General features: G+C 36.7%; 1 protein-coding gene across 1 annotated transcript in view; it reads left to right on the top strand.

The window, feature by feature from the left end:
- LOC145660598 (uncharacterized) overlaps positions 1-16,560 on the top strand; it is an 82,967-nt gene extending 66,407 nt beyond the window's left edge. The window contains exons 10-11 of the mRNA XM_081725860.1: positions 7,645-7,756; positions 15,379-16,560. Of these exons, the coding sequence (XP_081581986.1) occupies positions 7,645-7,756; positions 15,379-15,534 (268 nt within the window). The 3' untranslated portion in view covers positions 15,535-16,560. The remainder of the gene's footprint in view (positions 1-7,644; positions 7,757-15,378) is intronic.
- The last annotated feature ends 5,170 nt before the right edge of the window (positions 16,561-21,730 follow it).

Here is a 21,730-nt window from a genome sequence, read left to right as displayed (position 1 = left end):
TATCAGTTAAAATTTCAAAAAAGTTCTGGAAAACCGGTAAAAGTCAGGGAATTCTTTCACGTAATATTTGTCGCCACCATGTCAGGTAAATCGTCCTGAGCTATAAAAAGCTGTGCGAGGACGCTCAACTTTGTAGAATTACTGTCATAACCTTCAAGTACAAGTAGTTCGAGCCCTCAGCTGAACACATGGGTCTGTAGAAACACGGAACCTACTTCATGTATCGTGAGTTATTAAAAAAAAGTAAGAGGGGTCTTCATTAAAGGTTCCCCCTCACCCACTTACCGTCGACTGAGCTAAACGAAATTTGGTACGGCTCTTAGTCCTCTATATAGGAACCTCCAAGGGCCACACATTTTTCGTATCGCTTTATATACTTGTGGAGACATTTGTAGAAGTCCGCAGATCGTTCCAGAAGCCTTGACTTAACCTCAGAAATCAGCGTTTTATCATCTTGGAAATGCTTTCCCTTCGGAAATGACTTTGTGGTTGAAAAGAGGTGAAAAGTCAGATGGTGCAACATGAGAAAAGTACGAGGCATGGAGGATCGCGCAGGATGGTGCATCTATCTGGACAACAATCAAGTTGTGAACTGGAGTGTTGTCTTAAAGGATACGGACACCTTTGATCAGCATTCCACGTCTTTTGGTTTTGATTTAATCGCGTAATCTCTGCAGCAGTGAAGCATAGAATTTCCCTGTAATTGTACTACACTTCACCAGGAAATCCATCATTACTCCATGCGGTCCCAAAATACTGTCAACATAACCTTGCCCACTGAGGGTTGAACTCGGGCCTTTTTTGTAGTTGGTGAGAAAGCAGCAATTGCTTTGACTCAGATTGTCTCTGAGTCATACTAATAGTAGTACGTTTCATCCTGAAAGAAAGAAAAAAAAAAGTCATCCTGGTTTTGGAAAGGTACCGATAGCCAGGGAACCTATCGAGCAGACACCTTATGCATATGCAGATACTCATGGATCCTCATAGACCCTATACCTGGAAATCTTAAGCTAGTTGGCGAATGGTTATGTGATGATCCTCCAAGATGGCAGCTTCAACTTGCTCACTGGTCTCTAGCAATGATGGACTGGGATCACTCTGGAAGGGGGCTTATTTCTACGAAGTGCGACCATACTTGAACTGACAATGTCAGTGCTTCACAACGTCTATTATGGGGCTTCCTCTCCGTAAGTCTCTTTCATCTCTTCAAATGTTTCTTTTAGTGTGCGGCCTCTCAAGTATAAAAATTGATCGTTGCTCGGGATTCAGTTGGATCCATCTTTACATTTTCCTTCACTTTAGTGTCTGTAACACAGAAAATGTTAAAAGATAAATCTTTCTCATAACATATTATCAATACCATGTAAAATTTCAATACTCTACATTAACTACAACAAGATGAGGAAAATTTTTAATGAACATTTAATGACCGATAATTTATTATGAAAATTGGGGGCCGCGGTGGTTCAGTGGTAGAGCGTTTACATCTGGTACATGGAATCCTTGGTTCGATCCCAGCTCGCGCGAAGTGAACTTTGCGATGGGCAAACCGTGTGCGTGAGTTTTCTCGGGGTTCTCCCGTTTTCTCCCACTTCATTCCACCATTTCATTCATTTCTCATCGTCTCCTTTAGCCTAGCCAGCATAAGCATGGGTCGTAAAACTTCATTTCATTGTGAAAATTATTTTGCAACAATTCACCGTTGAGTTAAAAATGTAACTTTTCAGTGTGGAAATGATATTTCATTGTGTAATTTCATTATAACAGTCGAATGGTATAATGTAATGTACACTCAGATGTCAAAACAGTAAATGCCAAATGAAGGTGGTAAAAATATATTCTGGTGAGATTTCCTTAAGTACCCACTCTTTCCGAGTTCCTTGCTTAAGACAAAACTTGGATGAATTTATGACGTTTGCCAGTTGTAAGGTCTTATCTCATGAACCAGATTGAATATCGGTCAGTTTTATTATGGTAAGGATACTTAATTATCTTAAGTTTGACTGGACCATGACTATAGGAGATATTATTTTCGAAGTCGTGCTGAAATTTCATCATATGTACTGAGAACATCAGTGGAAAGTATAATCACAGCATGGATAGATAACACGTTGGATCTTGAGTGCTTAAGCAGCTTTTTTTTTTTTTTTTTCTCGTGGATTTCAATTTTAAAATAACTGAAAAAGAAAGTGAATAATCAAAATTTGTGCTTCATAGTTGTCTATTATTTAGGAGGTTTATGAAACAAAATGGTCTTTGAGATGTTTATTACTGTGTAATTTGATAGCTCTTCTACTTCGCTGCCGTACAGAGAGTAATCAAATTAGTCAGTAATAGACAATATCTCAGACAATGACCACTTGTTCCACATCGGGGAATGGAAGCTCAATTGATCGCTTCAGTTGTTGTAGATGACCATGAAAATGCACTTGTATAACAACATAAAAATTACAACATTTCCCGGTGGCTTCTTGTCGCAACATTCTTTGTGCAAGGTTAATAGTGAGCGAAGGTCAGGACAAATGCTTCGTCAAGCGCTAACCCAACACCGAACTTTGATACGTCCAGGCTTCTAGATAAAAGATAAAACCTGTAACGAACTAATCAATACTTAAGATACTTAATTTTAACTAACTACCATTCCTGAAGTCTGTTACTGTATTGTACAAGAAGAATGGTTATAGGTGATCATTCAAGTAAATAATATACCAGACAATAGGTTGATATTATAATTGGTTATCTCTTTAGTAACTAACTAATACAACAAGATTACACACCAGACAATAGGTTGATATTATAATTGGTTATCGCTTTAGTAACTAACTACAACAACAAGATTACACTATCTTCTATAACAAAAAATAAAAAAAAATGTGAATAATAAATATGACAACGATTTAACTTTACAAATATACTAGGTTAATAGTTAAAGTATTTGTAAAGAAGTTTTTTGAACGATTGTGTGAATAAGCTGATATGAAACTATTTAGTTATGGCGTTTTATAATGCATCAAGTTCCGTTTTTAATTATGATCAACGATAGCTACCGTTGCGCCATGATGATATGACTAAGTGCTCTGTTATGCGTGTATTGAAGCCTTACTTTGCTACTCGCGTGACTCCTGATCAGCTTTTGTTCTTCCCTTGGTGGTTCCAGTAAGATGGTCCTAAGAATTTATGAGGGATGTCCCACAGATCTAAGAAATGCTGGTTGCAAACATTAGAAGCGAACTTTATAAATATGTATGTCAAATGATTATGTGATTCAGCACAGCACTACTGCACTATCATCGGGTGTATAATAAACTGGTATTAATAATTGCTTTTTCGGATAACAAAAATATGAGACTGCATAAGATATTCACTTGTCGCCAATATGATGTACGATTAATTTGTACCATTTTTTTTTTTTTTTTTTTCATGAGCGCACTGTTTCAGCTTGAAGAACTACAAATAAAGAAAATTATTGTTTATGTGCTTGTAACAAATTCATACTATGATAAAATAAGACAAAATTCACTTCTTATAAACAGTTTAATTTCGGTATATGTAGTACTAAGACTCCGCTCCGATGAATGAAAGCAAGCTATAGTCTGCTGGAGCTTTGTAGTCAAAAGCGCGAAATGAGAGCTTGTAGGAGAAGAATAAGCAGCGTAGTGTTCATCTTCGAGAATTCATACAGATTGCAATGCTTGTTTCGCGGGTTGGTGGTAAATACAGCTCCACAAAGAAAAAATGAAATGAAATCTTTGAGTTTTACGTCCCACAGTTATGCCGGTTAGACTGAAGGAGACGGTGATGATGAGTAATGAATGAAATGGTGGAATGAAGAAAGTGGAGGAAACGGGAGAACCCCGAGAAAACCCACGCACACGGTGTTTGTCCACCACAAAGTTCACTTGGCGGGGGCGGGGATCGAACCCGAGACCCCAAGCACCAGAGGTGAACGCTCTACCACTGAGCCACCGCGGCCCCTATCTCCACAAAGAAATGCAATGGATCAATTTGGTTGGTTCGTTACTTTTGGCAACTACGTAACAGTTTGCGAATCAATTTTGGGTTTTATTCCCATGCAGGCTAAAATATAGGATATGCATAGTACGAACTACGACGTAAATTTTTGGTTTGTGAGAACAAAATCGGAACTTAAAATAAAGTCTCAACATTTTAAAAAAATGATAAAACGTTTTAGAAAATAAAGTTCAAAATTGTAATAAGTAAATCGCAAAAATTCAGAGTCCACAAAAATTGTAGCAGTATTTCTAAAGTACCAGGTTGGCATGAAAATCAGTGTTCATTCTTCCGTTACTTCCGAAGTAATAAAAAAATAACAAATCCATAGAGATACTCTTAATAACAGTGACTAACAACGGTAGTTCAGTTCGGATAATCATTCAGTATTCATTTAGATTTAATCCATTGAAGCAGACTTACGGACCGCTTCCCTCTGTCCCGTTTTCCCCATCTAACTTAAATGTTAGTACGTATGTTGCGTGCTCCATCACTATGTACTTCAATTTTGTTCATTAATAGATGGCATGACTGTGCAAAACTTTGCAATTAATCTGGGATTTTATCATTAGACTTTCATTGAAATGCGTATGCTAAGGGTTCAAGGCTTGAGATGGCGTTCAAGTGTTTTCCATCTATTTGGCTTGTGCGACGAACGGGCATTTCAGCTAGTTGTTGAATTGTGACGCTGTGGAAGAGGTACTCGGGAAAGAATTGGGTTGGTTTGAAACTTGAGATGCTTTCAAAGGCACCTGAAATTATTGAGCGAATTGAAGTAGTAGCAAAATTCATCTAGATATCTCATTTTCACCTCCATGATACTTTTCATAGACAAGCTTCTAAAAGACTGGACGATCTATCTCAAAATGGCATCTTACATCGAGCCCTGTGGCCAATTCAATTTTGTCAGACATTGTGCCTGGTGATAAGTAGAATGTAAAGACGCATAGACATACAAATTAAATATTAATATTGATTCGGGTTTTGAAGATTGCAGTGGAATAGAAGTATAGGGAACTTATTAGAAACTTATATATGAGTCGGCAAAGTTACAGTAGATAAGAAAGATATACCGAAGTATAATTGGAAGATTTCGGCAGAAATGTTGCAACCTGAATATTCTTAATTATGTGTTTACAAAAAAAATAGTGAAGAAGAGTCTACAGAAAGAAAGAAAAAAAAAGTATTTTTGCAAGAGGTAAATGAAACGGCTTATAGGTGGTATGATTGTTGTTGCTGAAAATTAACATAATGGAAAAAACATTAGAAAAAAAGGGAAGAGAAACGTTTAAAAAAAAAGCCATGGAGTGGTCTGAATGAACTGTAGATAGTAGAAGAGGAGATAGTAGAGTAATACTGGGAAAGGAAGGAAAGATTTAGGATTTAGATTTGTGGGGTTTGGGCATCTATGTCACGTATGAGGGATGACTCTCCTCGACGAGCACACTATCCGGGGAAAGGAAAGGAACAAAGGATTTGGGAAGGAAGGAAGTGGTCTGGGACCTATAAGTTAGGTACCAACCCGCCGTTTGTCTGGTGTGAGGAAAACCTCATTCAGAATGACTGACCTGAAAAAGCTTTTTACACTTTTTCGACCGAGTGCCCCCACCGGGAATCGAACCCGGGACCGTTCGCACCGGAGGCGAGAGTGTTAGCCACTAGAGCAATGCTAGTTTTAGCGCAGCCAGAACCTTGCTTACCATAATCTCGTCTGGCCGAAATGTTGAAGTCCAAAATCTCGTGGGACGAAGTTTTGCAGGATGAAATCTCGCTGTAGCAATTTCTTCAGTATAGGATATTCAGAATATCGGTGTGTGCGCTATATATAGTCCTGTACTGAAAACAGCATATACAGTGAAACCTCCATAATATGGACATACACCCTCCATTCCAAAAGAAACCGAACGTTTTAAAAAACAAAAAAAGCAATGTACATTTTGGAACAAATCATTTTTATTAATCAATGTATTCCCCTTCTGCATCGATACACATATTTGCACGCTCCAACAAGTTGTCAAACGACTTCTCCATGTCCTTTATTGCAATGGTATTTAGGACGGCGGTCGTCGCCTTCTCAATGGCATCAATCGATGCGTGCCACTTTCCTTTCATCGCCAAATGCAGTTTCGGAAACAGATAGAAATCGCACGGAGCGAGATCTGGTGAATAGGGCGGATGATGCAACCCAATAATGTGATTTTTGACCAAAAATTCAGTTACAAGTCGCGAACGATGTGATGGTGCATTATCGTCCAAAAGAGTCCAACTGCCGATTTCGCGATATTCGGGCCGAATACGACGAATTCTTGCCAGCAAACGCTTCATGACGCCCAAGTAAAACTCTCCAGTGACTGTCTGGCCGGGCTGAACAAATTCTTTGTGGATAATTCCTTTTGAATCGTAAAAACAAATCAGCATCACCTTAACTTTTGACTTCACCAAGCGACTTTTTTTGGGTGTTCCTTCATCCGGCGCTCTCCATTCAGCACTTTGCCGCTTTGTTTCGGGTTCATATTCAAAACACCACGTCTCGTCACCAGTTACAATCGATTTCAAGAAGTTTCGATCCTGCCGAGCACTTTTAACGATGTCTTTGCAATGCGCAATTCGATCAACTTTTTGGTCTTCGGTGAGTTTGTGTGGTACAAACCGCGAATTAACCTTCTTAAGGCCCAAAACTTCGGTCAAAATGCGGTATGCGGTTGTTTGAGGAATGCCTAATTCCATTTCAATAACTTTCACCGACGATTTTTTGTTATGTTTGATGAATTCACGCACTTTTTCGATGTTTTCTTCCGATAATCCGGTTCTGGGACGGCCTGATCTTTCGTCATCATCCAGCGTCTCTCTACCCGATTTGAATCGCCTGAACCACTCGTAAACTTGCGTACGGGATAGACACTCATCACCATATGCATTTTGTAGCATTTGGTGCGTTTCACTAAAAGTTTTACCCAGTTTAACACAAAACTCAATTGCAGCTCGTTGTTTGAAACTCATTTTCCGACCGATGTACACAACACACTGACAGTTGAAACGCAATAACTTTGTTGCCGTGCATCCAAATGTCATGACATTTATACCAGTTGTCAATGAGGGACTACGCCATCTACCGGTAAAATATTACAACAGATGGCACTAGTGGTATTATTTGTTTTCAAAAGTTCGGTTTCTTTTGGAATGGAGGGTGTATATTGGTATTTTGTCCGGTAAAATGAGAGTGTGACTTGAACTGTTCCTTCCTTCTCCTCCTCCATTTAAAAACATTCTAAATTGCTCCGTTTTGATACCGTGTATGATGCATGTGTTCTTTGGAGCGTTCCCGCAATCCTTACTATTTAGTGTTCAAACCAGTCAGTGTGTAGAAGTGCATTTACTCCGTCCATCGCCGATTTTAAGAACATGTTTCAGGGTAACTTTCATTAGAAGAGTCAGAATTTCAAGATTAAAAATCACTCGTGTTAGTTGAGATTGAAATTGGTGAGGGGTAAGGACAATGAAAACTTTCAGTTAAAAGAAACCTTCACACGTTTGTACAATGAACAGCATCACTAGCTATTGTTATGACTATTACTATTATTATTAATGATAATCTGATGTATGTGATTTTACGTTTTGGTACTTTGTTTTCAGATTATGTGACTTAATTAAAAAACATAAGAAAGATTTCGTACGAGTATCTCCGTACTTCATCGCTGATATTTTGAATCAGTTTGAAAGATACACAATTTATCCTGCAGTTAAGGTAAGAATAAATTATTTATTTATTTAAACTTAGTTATTTATGTTCACTATGAGTATTACTAGAACCTTTACAGAAGATTGTTCGCTTTATATCCGACCAATTTTGGCGGGCACTCACCTTTAGAAGTACCGTGGCGTCACCACCGATCATGTTCTATTGCAGCGTTTCCCAACCTTTTCCAACTTGCGGCACACTACTGGTGTAGCTTGAATTCTCGCGGCACACATAGATATTATTATTATTATTATTATTATTATTATTATTATTATTATTATTATTATTATTATTATTATTATTATTATTAGACCGCCTATTATTTGTAAATATAAAATACCGTGGTATTTTTGTGATTACTGGCCTCCTCACAGAGAAGAAAGCTCGATCACTTTTTTTCCTCATCATTATGTTTATTTTTCATTCTAATTTAAAAATAGAAAACAATTGTAATGAAATATAGGACTCAGGTTTTTAAAAATTCACTTTCTTTTTCGAAAACTGTATCCAACACTAAGAAGGAAGATCACTAAATAACGAACAAACAAATTTCTAGTACTTTTATGACACAAATGTAGATAATTTGTATGCATATTTGCTTTGTCGAAAGGACTGAATAATGTTTTAAAATTTCAAGTTACGAAAAGTCTGCAACAATAAAGAAGTAATAGTGATCCTAACAATGATGATAAATACTTTTTTACAGCATAAAAATGTACAGAAAGGTAACACATTATGAAATTTACAATTTATTAACATGGTTAATATATTTTACAACTTTTAAAATAATATATGAAGGTTAGAATTGTTCAATAATATTAGTAATGTAACAACTTTTCAATAATATCTATTGAAAGTTACAATTGTTTAATAATAATATATGAAACTTACAAATTTACAAAAATAAGTAAAACAAGCTGGTTCACGAAGCAAAATTAATGTGCAACTATCCGTTAACTGGACGAATAGTTGATAAACACACCCTCATATCGTGTCCCGAAGTTAACAGTTGTGACTTGTTCTTACACTTGATTGTGTTCATTACAGAAAATCCTGCTTCACTTAAGCAGGATGTTGAAAAGAGAATGAGAACTTTTCACAGCCTTTGTAGTATTCTCCCCGAAGAGAAATCCAGCTGATGTCATGTCTTAATGTGAGTGCTGGAGGTTCAAACCTCAGCCATTCCTCACATCAACCAATTCACTTTCTTCCTAGACATTTAATTCTGCTGACTGTAGGACAGAATGCATAAAAAGGTTCCTCACAGTAATGTATGCACAATAATATATTACAATTAATTTTTTTTTCATAGTAATGTGAAATTCAAATTCACATTTATTCTTATGTCTTCCAATTTGGTTGACACAGGATTAATAATTTTATTTCGATTTCCTCACCGCTGTTGGGAAACGCTGTTCTATTGGATACCCAGCATTGTGGACTGTCACATGGCATCCCAGTTTCTATTGCAGCAAGCTCCGGTGCAGGATGGGCATTGGAATTCTGACCCACTCCTCCCTGCATGCTTTTCATAGACCATCCAGGGTGCGCGGGCGGCGATGTTGAAGACGACATTTCAACTTTCCAAATGCGCAAAAATCCATTGGACTGGTATCTGGACTTTGCACAGGAGAGTCTTCAAACGGAATGAGACGAATTCCTAATTCCTCTGCCATTGCTGATAAAAACGTAGTGATGTTCTAGTGGTATGATTCGAAGCCTTGGAAGTATCTTGCATTCACCTTCACGGTTTCATCATCGTATCGTTACCCTCATATCCAAATCCCTAACAACCATAAAGCCACGAGGGAAACTTTCCCTGCACTGACGAACAAAGTTGCTGCGCCCCTTCCCGTCAATGTTATGATATGTGATTGCTCGAATCTGACCACTAGCAGTGAGATGGACATATGATTCATCCATTGTAACAACTTTTCCCATTTGGAACCCACCAGGTACTTTTCATATAGTTTCCTGCAGTTCGTCTTACGTTCAGCAATGTAACGCGGTAGCAGGTGTAGTACACTGGCCTTCCACACATACTTCAAGCTGAGGTGCTTGCGAATTGTTTTGTTCACACAATTGACGGTGCGAGGTGGAATCTGTGGTCCACATCACGTTCCGTCGGGGGATTTTCTTGGCACGCCAATCGACGATCTCCCTTAATACTACGGGTGCCACTTTGCTTGCAGCCCTTCTCGTGGTGGTTTTCGTGGGTGAATGTTTCACAGAGAGCCTGGTGTGTGTAACTGGCCACAATAGCTTCCGCAGTTGACACTCCCGAGTTTTAACCCATTCTCGCGACACTGTTTCGCAATGCGTACGTACGAAAATTTAGCATGGAAAAGGGCCATTACGTAACCCTACCAATACCGGTTGATTTTCTTCGCCATTTGATAACAGTCAGTACCACCACTCACGCACCTTACAAGGTCAGACACAACACTGCTTCTGCCAGCAAACCCATAGTTTCAGCATGATACGCCAGATGGCAGCACAGAATCGAAAATGGTTGGATATACAGTGAACAACCTTCTGTATTCAAATATTTTAAGCTTGGGAAACCATTCATACATTAGGATAGATAAAACAAAAATACAGACCTGAACACGAAGATTGGGAGACACCGTAGTCTAGTTGTTAGAACGTTGGACTAATATCCGGCCGGTGCTTCCCCAATTTTCGGCGTCCACCCAACGTTGTGAGGCAAAATTCGGGAGTCACGTGAATAAAACTCGTGACGGCCACTAGGTCTAGATAGCTACCGATAAGCCGGTTAGCGATAAGACGACGCGGCGCGATGACCACGCGTTCGTCGCTAGGTAGGATGTAGTTCCACCAATCGCTAACAAATCAGACCGTTGCGTGAAGTGGTTTGGTTTGAACACAAAGATTATAGACAATAAAAAAAGGAAAAAACAGTAAAAGCTTTTATGATTGTAGTTAGCAGATTCTTCATAATTATATTAGTATTGTATTATTTTTTTCTTTGTGTGATATTGGTAAAAATACACATTATCAAAACAAGCAGAAACCCAGCTGTAGTTTTTTTTTTATTTTGTTAATTTTTTTTTCTTTCTTGCAATCCACAATATAAAATTGCAAAATGCATCAGAGATAATTTAGTGTTTTACCAGTTATTTTTATAATCTTTGTAAGGTAGTTATATAAATTTCCATTTTAGATATTCGAAGTAATTGTTCTTCATTCACACCATGTGTATGTTATAATATGTGCGTAGGTTGTAATAATGACGTGAAGCAGAAAACAACTTACTCCTTTGTGACTCATTGCCTTTAAGATCGATCACATTATTACAGATAATTTCAATATTGTGTCAGGGAAGTATGAAACATTCCTTCTCTGACTATACTAATTCCGACTTCTACCACTTCCGAAACAAAATATACCAAAGGCTGATTAGGATATATATGCAACGTTTTGATCATTTGCTAAAACGCGCATGAGCGAACTGGAGCGCAGTATCGCAGGTATCGTGTTAATCTATCTGGGGAATCTGGAATGATCATCTACCATTAAAATGGCTAGAAGACTATTAATAATGGTCGCGCTAAGTAAGCTTTGTGGTGGACAAACGCCGTGTGCGTAGGTTTTCCCTTAATTTTACCGTTTCTTCCCATTTTCTTCATTTCACTTTCTCATTGATTCTTATCACCATGGTCTCTCCACGGCATAGCCGTGGATCGTAAGACTGAATGATTTCATTACATATTATTGGTAATGGGGTGGGCATATATAGAATTTCATCCTTATGGTTGTGAATTGCATCTACCTGCTCGATGCTCTAAAACCCCGTTTTCCACTACCTATCATATTCATACCTATCATACCGTAGCGAAAAACAGTTGCATGACATCGGAGCTTCCATTGAAGGCTTCTATTCAGCATAGTCTAACACAGTTTAGCTCACTCGTTCTTGAATATTTTCGATAGTCTGTCAAATGTTGTAACTCGACGTTTTGGGCGTCCCGTTTTAATAGGCTAAAACCAGAGAAATCCATGGGTAATGCATCTGACAATCTAACAAAGATGTCTAAATGAATAACCATGATACGTGTCTTAGATACTATACGAGCTACGTGGACCACTGTTGTTTTGGCAGCGTGATTACTGGCCTTGTCTTGATATTTATGTTTTTTGCGATCTCATTAGCATAAAAAGCAAAGTTATGTTCGTGGTATGCAAAAATTTAGCTTCTCATTAGATGCCATTATGTGTATAGGAAGAAACCCTTTTATTGTCAAGAATGTTCGGACAAAGTGTCTTTAAGAATGTTGATTATACGTTGTTTGTGTCAGATATCGGTTTAATTTTTAGATGTGGTTTGCATATGAACTGTTAAGTGTTGGGAATAATACTCATATTTAGACCATTTGGTATTGTTTCGGAAGCCAGTGCATAATTCTGGTCATATGTTGTTAAAGAGTACACTTGGTAAGATTGCAAGTTGTATTATAATAGCGCAATAAAAGGCAATACTGAAATAGGCCTAATTGAATTATGGTTATAGACTTTTTAAAGGAGACTAGACCCATTTTCCAAATAATTTATAACGTTTTGTATAAAACTTTAACAATAAGACGCAGATTGTGAATTCTGAAAAGCACTCTCAAAAAGTTTTAGTATAATGACTTCAGTTCCTTCTTTCGAACCATTTCATATAGAATCAGGTCAGATTCAATCTTATCTAAAAAGGGTTAAACAGATATGGTCGTTTGTTGCTGCTATTGGTTTCAAAGTATATGTGGAATTTCGAAGTTTGACATGGCCTACACTCCCAGCTACTAAAAAGTTAGATGAGTTGAAGTCTTCAATGCTTAACAACTATGGCGTTCAAACCAGTGAAATTTCGGAAACTTAACCAGGAGGATTTTTAATCTGAAGCAAGTCGAATGTTAGTCTGTTATGCAGTTTGTTATTGGTTGAGATCGCAAACATCCTTTTGCGATTTTAGTCAGTTTCTTGATAGAGCACTACGTGATCAGTTAGTAGTTGGTATTGATAGTGAAGTGACTACTAGCTTTTAAGAAATTGGCGTTTCAAGATGCAATCAACATTGTTGTAACGGTTGAACAATCAAACAGTCAGGTGTCAATATTTTCTAGCAAACAATATTAAAAGGATGGAAGCATTAGTATAATAATATCATCATAACATACTAGATGATCAAAAGAAAAACAAACATTATCCAACTTCGCTTCGTCGTAATTTTCTTCGTGTAGTTGCGGATGGAGGAAACCGATGAGGAGTAAGTTCCTATGCAAACGTTGTAACAAGAAACATTCAAAAGAAAACCAGTCCACTTACGCAAAACATTTTATAAGTGTTCCGACTGGAATCAGTTTTCTAGTAGATGTGAAATGCATGGAATTTACGAAAACACGGATAGCTCGAATTCGGTGAACAAGAGACAATCCAGAATTCAGAACCTGAAGTTACTTCTAGTCTGGAAATATGCGAACTGATGAACAGGTCAAAAGATTTATCAACAGTGATATAATGAGAAGTTGAGATGTCGCATTCCACTAACACCAAAACACAATTGGCATTGGTGCAGGACCCAGAGGGTAAAGGATTGCACAAGAAAAAGAAAGGTATCAGAGAATGATAGAATCAGCGTCAGAAGAGCAGAAAGAAGTTTTGGAGCACAATACGAAGGAGAAGAGAAACGTCAATAAGCACAGAAATTCTGAGGATAAAAAACGAGATTCCACGACTGGCCTGTGTCATGAGGTTGAACCCCAACTATTTCAAAGATTATCTTAGAATGTTAGGAACACAGTGGAGAACGAGACAGAAGTCATTTGTCAGCAAGTAAGGATAATACTGATACAAGAGTTAGAAGGACGTGATATATTTATTAATCTAGTAGAGATGTGGAAAGAAGGGTGCGGAAATTAGAGCGGAAAGGTCATTCTCATGGTAACAAGAAGTAGACTTCAGTTAATGAGTCGTGGAGGATATTGTGGTGAATATTCAATTAAAGTGTTATTGAAGAATGTTGATTATGTATTCTGTGATATGTTGTTTATATTAGATACCGATTTAATGTTTAGATGTGAATGCGGATGAACTGTTGCTGCTTGGAAATAATTACTCATGTTAGAGCATTTAGTATTGTGTCGGTAGCCAATCATAATTCTGGTCATATTTGTCAGTACAATCGGTAAAATTGCAGGTTGTATTATAATAGCACAATGAAAAGCAATACTAGAATAGGTCCATAGTTATTGGGTGTAGGCTTATGATATAGATTGATATTAGATGCGTTCATAAGAGACGAGATCTATTGGGCAAATAATGTATAACGTTTTGAATGAAACTTAAACTATAACATCTTCGGGGAAACCTTCCTTGCACATGCGTGCTCCTTTCCATCAGTACAGCGGTAGTAGATCATTCGCACCTTCTTTCATCAAGTTAAATTGACAAACGCTTCTTCCAGGGTGATGACATAACGCCATTTAACGCCATTTATACAGACGTTCGCATGTACTTACGTGTTTTTCGCCTATTAAAACGGAACATCACAAAATGTCGAGCCACAACACTTTAGGGATTCTGGAAAGCATACAAGGATGAGTGTGTGAAACTGGATCAGGCTGTGGTCTATAGAAGCCTTCAATGAAAGCTCCGATGTAGTGCAATTGTTTATTGCCAGGGGAATCATATTGAATGTAATTGGTTATGGAAAAGGAGTTTTACTGGGCAGGACAGGCGAGTGCATTTCACTATTATAGGGATGATACAACCTTCTGTAAGATCTTTTTCTGTACATGTTCACCCCTGACAGACTTATAAAACAGTCAGGACAGTGGGTTCTAGTTGGGAGGAAGTGTGTAAATGCCGCCAGTGATTAAATTTCCACCCATAATACGTACTTGTAAATATTGAATTTTATACTTCCCGATGATTCAGTAGAATACCAACACTGCGATTCTTTAACATTTCTGAATGAAATTCATTATAAGAATTTTCTGGCTGCAATGAAAGAACAAAACGAACTATCGTAAACTGCACATGGGTCATTCGGCGGATGACAAGTAAAGGTTAGAATAATAATAATAATAATAATAATAATAATAATAATAATAATAATAATAATAATAATAATAATTATTATTATTATTATTATTATTATTATTATTATTATTATTATTATTATTATTATTATTATTATTATTATTATTATTATTATTATAATAGTTGCAACTATAGATTAATGAATATGTGTTGAATTTCTTTTTTGTGAACTTAATAGAATAACCATTTTCCTTCGCTGCCGAAAATAATACCATACAAAACGTCTGAGACGAACGAAACTTCGTACACATGTAACATGATAGCACCTGAACTAAACGAAAGGGTCACATTGTTATTTATTCCTGTGGAGGAATTAATTGTATTGAATTCGAAAGAGATTTGTGAATGAATGTAAAACTATTTGATTGATTTTACGATAAATTACGTTTTTTGATACTGCTAAACCAAAGATGAGTTGTAGTGGACTTCGAAAAGATGGATGGATGTAGAACTTCTTAAGGTACTAGAATATATTTCAATGATTTGCAGGAACAGTAGTTCATTTTATGTTTTTATTGTTTCAGATTCATTTTTTGAATGGACTCTACCGATTTCTAGATGTGTGTGATGAACATGGTATGAAACAGTTACTTCGAGCACTTGAACCTGGATCTGAAGAACTGTTTAAAACAATTTATGAGAATTATAAGAAGTATTACATGTATACAGGAAAAGTGTAATAGTATGCTGAGAACGAAATAACAATATTCGTGCGGAAGATTCATTAAATTATAAGAACCTAAAGTAAAACACAAAATTTTTAGTTGCTTTACAACGGCCATGTGAAACCAAAAAGGCTTCTGTAAGCAGTGGAATTTTGTCACCTTTGTAATTTGAGCAGATTAATGAGAAAAAATTATTTGTGGCCAGCATATAAAGACTGTTATTTTATTTGTTTGTTATTTGATCTAATGTTCGTTATTACCAAACAGTGATAAGAGTTTTAGTGCATTGCTATTGTGAATTGTGATATAATATATCCAAATGATCATTTGCATTTACTTGTAATTTAAAGAACACTTCTAGTAATACGATAATTGTAGTTCTGTGCTTATATGTGGATTTTGGGTTCATAAGATCTTACTGTTTTATATTTTGGTATGATCGTCTCCTTGGGATTACATTATTTAAATTCGTGTTGCAGTGTAGTGAAAAATTGTGAATCGAATCGATGATTCCAAGGAATCAGAGAACAGCATTCCGTTAAAAATAAATTGAGTATTAAGAACTTATTAGAAATTGCAATCTGATAGCTACATATGCATCAGTCGCATCAGAAGAAAGAAAAACAGTATTGATACCATTTAAATATATATATGCAATCGTGATTAGGCTTTAAGATGTATAAAACTAAAAATATTCCTGATATGAAGGCTTAAGCAAGCAAGCAAAGAAAGTAAATGGTAAGCGTTAGAAGTCTCTAGCGAAAGTTTTACTTGGAGAATGGAGATCAGTTAGGTTTCACCTTTAACTTATTTTGTGCGTATATTTGTAACAGTACACATAAAGTACATAAAAACTGCTATTAATACTAAAAGTTTCACACATTCGAACTAGTAAAAATTCTTGAACTGAATTTCATAATTTGATAATTCCAATTTGTAAATAGAATATGTACATGTTTTTGTAAGATTCTACCTTACGTTCGGGAAAAACGTATTGTCTATATATATTTATATATTGTAAATAAAACCTTTTAAGATTTTGTTTGGTCTTTATTTCTTCCTAATTTGAAGCATTTGTATGAGCAATTTATTCTTTCACATATATATATTACAGAGGTTGTTTCCGATCTATGGTAACGAAATTACACACCTTGTACAGCACCACCAAGCGGGAAGAGAAGGAAGCTGCTTTGCTACCGAAAATAAGTACTTATTGGGAGGGCTACATAACTGCCTTTTCCGACGTGAACTACAGTTACAGTGCCATTATCAAACAGTGCAGGATTCACTGTGTCCAAAAATGGCAGATTAGGCCAATCCTTGACCTGCCACTAGCCGCACACGAGCTAGAATTCAGGGCTCTGGTCTCCAGGGAGAATCCACCCAACAGAGGAGTATCGCGAACCGGCTACAGACATAACTGAAGACAGTGCACATTATCATTCACCGGGATTTGAGGTTGGTAAAGCGAGGGAAGGGGCGTGTTCATAAGCTCTTGCCAAAACACATTCAGGAACGTCGCACCACCTTTCGAAAGCTGTATGAGCGGTACCTGGCCGGTGAAAAGGCAGGGTGTCTACTGACGTGGAAAACCTGGAATTTATTTTTGTGCCTGGAATTTAACAACAAATGTGGATTTTTCTCAATTTTATCGTTTTCACTGCATATAATAGAAAAATCCTCACTTTTCTTAAAGGCTTATGTTTTGTATGTTGATGGCGACCACGGGGATACCTGAGCTGAGTTCTGTCACTGCCTTCACGTTCTTGTAACATACTTTTTTTTTTCTTATTTCATTACATTTTCCTGTGGCAGAGTTCCCATAGACCTCTGCAAAGAATGGAAGTGGTTGAAATTTACTACGACTACCGATTTCAACATCGATTAGCAGAACAAAAACGGTAAAATATAGGAGTAATGGCTTTCTAACATGGATTCAAGAAAAAACTTTTATCACTATTTTGTCCCTCTATTGATGCCGAAAGTGGTGGAAATTTATGCTCACCATAGCGAGAAGCTGGTTTTTGGTATGGATTCAGCAAATACAGGAATAATTTCAGTCAGCAACTTCACTACTCTATTGTAATCGAAAATAACGAATCTACTATTACGATTTTAATATTGGTTCCCATAGAGCGAAAACATTAACATAAGGCGAGAAATGATTTTATATATGGATTCAGTATCCGAAGAACAGATTTCATCTCAGCTTTATTGTTCTACTGAAACCGAAAGTAGGAACATATAGTCCCTACAATTTTTCGTTTTCAGTGTTTATTCCTATATAGTAACAATTGTAATTCACAAGAAACTTTTTTTCGCGAAGGGGGGGGGGGGGGTTGATTCATTGTCAGGTAAACAAGTTCCGTCTCTCACATTATATCTCTATTGCAGCTGGGCGTTACAGATCTGTTTCAATATTAATTTCACAACTGTCAAACGAAACTCACTTGTTTCCTCATATAATTCCCCTTGCACTAGGGTTGCCAGACGTCTCGGTTTTTAATGAAAGAATTAACTGTCCCGAAAAAGGCTTTCGGGACGCCTGTTTGTCCCGGTTTTCGTTCTTCAGATTGATAAAAATTCAACCTGCAAGAACTAGTATGTATCTCACCAAAAAACGGAAGGTTTACGGAAGATTTGTGTAGCCAGTTAATTTTACTAAACAGACAACAAGGAGTTTGAAAATCACATCCATTCTTTCGACCTGGGTTGTTTAGCTTCTAGAGGAGAAAAAAATAATTTAAAAAAATATTCAAGGAGGGCCATTTGTTATGACAATTTCTTGCATATCACTTTCAATAGAAACGTCTTTTTCCTACTAGTAGTGACGGGGTTGAATCAGGAGAGAGAGCGCGTGAAGCTGGAAAAGTCAAGGCATTGCCCTAAGAATGGATGATTTTAGCTACTTTGAACATATTGTTTCAAACTTCTGTTCTATGAATTTTTGTCCGCTATTGAGAGGTGTCCCTTACAGCGAGGTTACAGAAATTTAATTTCTCACAATGGTAATTGTATGCAGTAATATACAGTAACTGCATTATGTATGAGCGTAGACACACAAAATTCAATATGAAAATATTCTATTTAGTACGCACTTGAATTACTGGGAGGGGTGAAGGAGAAATTCATTTCTGTTAAATAATATTATTACTGGGGAATGTGTTAATATATTCGTTCTTTGGATGAAAAGGCAAGTTATTAGAAGTGCATATGTTTATTGACCCAGTCCCAATCACAAAGAATATCCTCTTAGTGAAAGTGAAAAGAAAGCCGGGAAAACCCCAAACCCAGACTTGATCCAGTGTCATAAGTAAAAGAAAAATGTTACGTATCCAAAAAAGTAAGAGAAGAAACATTGCTCGTTGAAAATGTTATTGTAAAACAAACATTATTTTGTTATTTAAGAAATTGTCGGGAAAGATGCAAGGCCCAGATGAAAAAGGGCTAAATTTGTTAAGGAAGGGAAGGTCTTTCGCGTAGAATTCTTGGCCTAACGACTGACCTGCTGAGTGTTATTACTTATTGAAGGTTTTCTAGGATTTCCATCAGAAAGCACTTTATTGCGGGCATAAACAAAGAATAATTTCAAGTTCAACTTGAAGCTGTTCTGTTTGATGGTTCACCAGGTCTAGACTCATGATAGATACACTTGTGGGGAAAAAACTTTTCTGTCTCCTGTAATATATCACAGAACCGAGCATAATTCCTGTCCATTATGAAGAGGTTATTGAAACGTTTGGGGAAAAAAGGATTGTCCGCGTCCGTATCTGAGTGTGTCCGTTAAAGGGAGGGTTTTGTTCCATAAGAGAACATATAAATTTGCTGGGACAAAAAACTGTCCGTTATTGAGAGGTGTTCGTTAAAGGAGGTTTCACTGTACTATTTTTCAAGAACGGTTTACAGTGACAAAGTTCATTGACAGCTTTAGTATTTTAGTTTTGGAAACTCTAACTGCGTTTGTATATACATTACGACCTAGCGGAAAAGAGTTACAGAAGTATGCGAACATTACCGTAGCAAGGAAAGGGGAATTTAGAACACCTTAATAATAAAACCACTAGAACTCTAAGAATAATAAATGGAAGGCTACTTGGGCATCTGTCGCATTTAAGTCCGTAGTTTTATATGTAAATTTGATTTGAAATCCCACTTCAATGATTACAAAATTGAGTTGTCTTTAATATACTTTCCCATGTGGATTTCTGAAGATGCTGTGCTCGCATTCAATAATTTTGGGTTTATATTTTTCCTTTATAATATGATAAAATGTTCAATAATTTTCGGGTTAAAATTCCATAACTTACTGTAGCAAAAGATCATCATCTTCACACGTATTGGCAAGTTACTTGCCGCAATTGAAAAGATTCCATGCTCCACGGTCTTCAGCAAACCCGTTCGTCTTCACGTATGACTTTTCTGATTTGATATCGTCCATTAATTCATTAATTGCAATCTCTTCGCCCCCTCTCTCTCTTTCCTACCACCATAACCTCTAGCACGTTCCTCATTATACATTTTCTTCTTACCAATGCCCCAACCAGTTTCTCCTCCTGTTTTCAATAATATATAAAATTGTTCTTTTCTTCCCTACCATTTCTAACATACTCTCATTCGTTTTCCGCTCGACCCAGCTAATTCTGTCCATTCTTCTTCATACCCACATTTCGAAAAAGCTTCCAGTCGTTTTTCATCACTTTTTCGTAATGCCCATGTTTCTGACCCATAGAGTACAATACTCCACACGAAGCATTTTACAGAGGTTGTTCAGTCTACATTTGGCCAATTTCGACTTACCTAAATTTTAGAAGAATCCATGGCACCAGGTCCGTAAGTGCTCGATGTGTTTCCCTTGGTTCCTAACAATATCTCGACAGCGTAATTTCCACAGTAATAGGCTTCTCTGAAGAACTGGGAGGGGAATCTTGTCCCATTTCCTTTGCACAGCTTTCCAAAGTCCTTCCACAGTTGTCACACGCCGTTTTCCCAAAGCCCGCTTCAGCAATCCAAATCCACAATAGTCCATAGGACTTGCATCTGGAGATTTAACAGGTACCTCAGTGAAAGGTACTACCATGAGCAAAATAAATGACGCGTCTCTTTATTTTGAAGTTTTTTGAAAATATCTCCGTTTTCTTTATATGTTCGAAATTTCGGAAGGTTTCCCCAGCAGGACTGGTTAATAACAAACCCGTTTTTAATATTTGTGTTAGATATTAGCTTAAAATAAAGAAATTAGAAGCAAAAAACATTAAATCGACAGAAATCTCGAGAATTACCAACTCTGCTAAAGTGGGAAATTTTCAAGAACGCGAGGGAATTCTGCATTTCAAATATATGAATCTATGCTAAGTATTAACGTATAGATAGTGCAAATAGTGGAAATTACCTATGGAAAAAGACGAATTGTTAGCCCAATCGTAATGAAAAATCGTCTTTACTGTAGAACAGGTTCAGCTTACGTAAGAGAGCAAATAGCTCAGTTAGGTAAAGCAACGAGTTTGTATACCGAAGGTAGACGGTTCGAATCCCGTGGAAGTACTGTTGTCATTTTTATCACTAAGGTTATTTTATTTATTTTTTATTTGGGAAAGAATCAAATTGTAACATATGTGTAAAACTCATGACGATACAAAAAAAAAAAAAGAGAGAGAGAGAAAATATCGTCGCATTTGCATTAGTGTGTCTAATTTTTGTTTGCAAACAGATTCGTAATTATTTTCCCTGTGCTCACTGATGCATAACGAATGTTTTCCAGTAAATGTTAATTCTAATTTGGAGAATTTTATAGTTTCACAATGTTTCTCACTACATAGTCTTCTATCTACGTGTTTGGATATTTTGATAACAGATTTCCCTATTAAATGTTTAATTTTCTCTATAAATATTTGTCTTAAATTGAAATTGTTTTGAATTTACTACATAAGCAAAGTTGCCCGAAGGAGGGGAGCTCAAGTAATAGATATTCTACGTAAAAGCAACCTATTGTAGAATGATGATGCTTCTTACCTTCAGCACATAATCTTAACGTTAGAGAGTCAGAGAGAGAAAAATCCTGGTTTTTCTTCCTCTATGACCACCCATCTTAAACCTCTACATATCATTGTTCGTCTCACATAATTTCGGCTCTCCAAAGACATTCATATTTATTATTATTATTAATGAATATGCCACCCTTACATAATGTTTTAACTTTACACATCTTAGTTTA

Source organism: Thermobia domestica, chromosome 9, assembly GCF_964235325.1.
Source record: "Thermobia domestica chromosome 9, izTheDome1.hap1.1, whole genome shotgun sequence".
In the NCBI taxonomy this organism is placed as follows: Eukaryota; Metazoa; Arthropoda; class Insecta; order Zygentoma; family Lepismatidae; genus Thermobia; species Thermobia domestica.
Note: the sequence above shows the minus strand (reverse complement) of the source record. Positions and strands in the feature narration are given on the sequence as shown.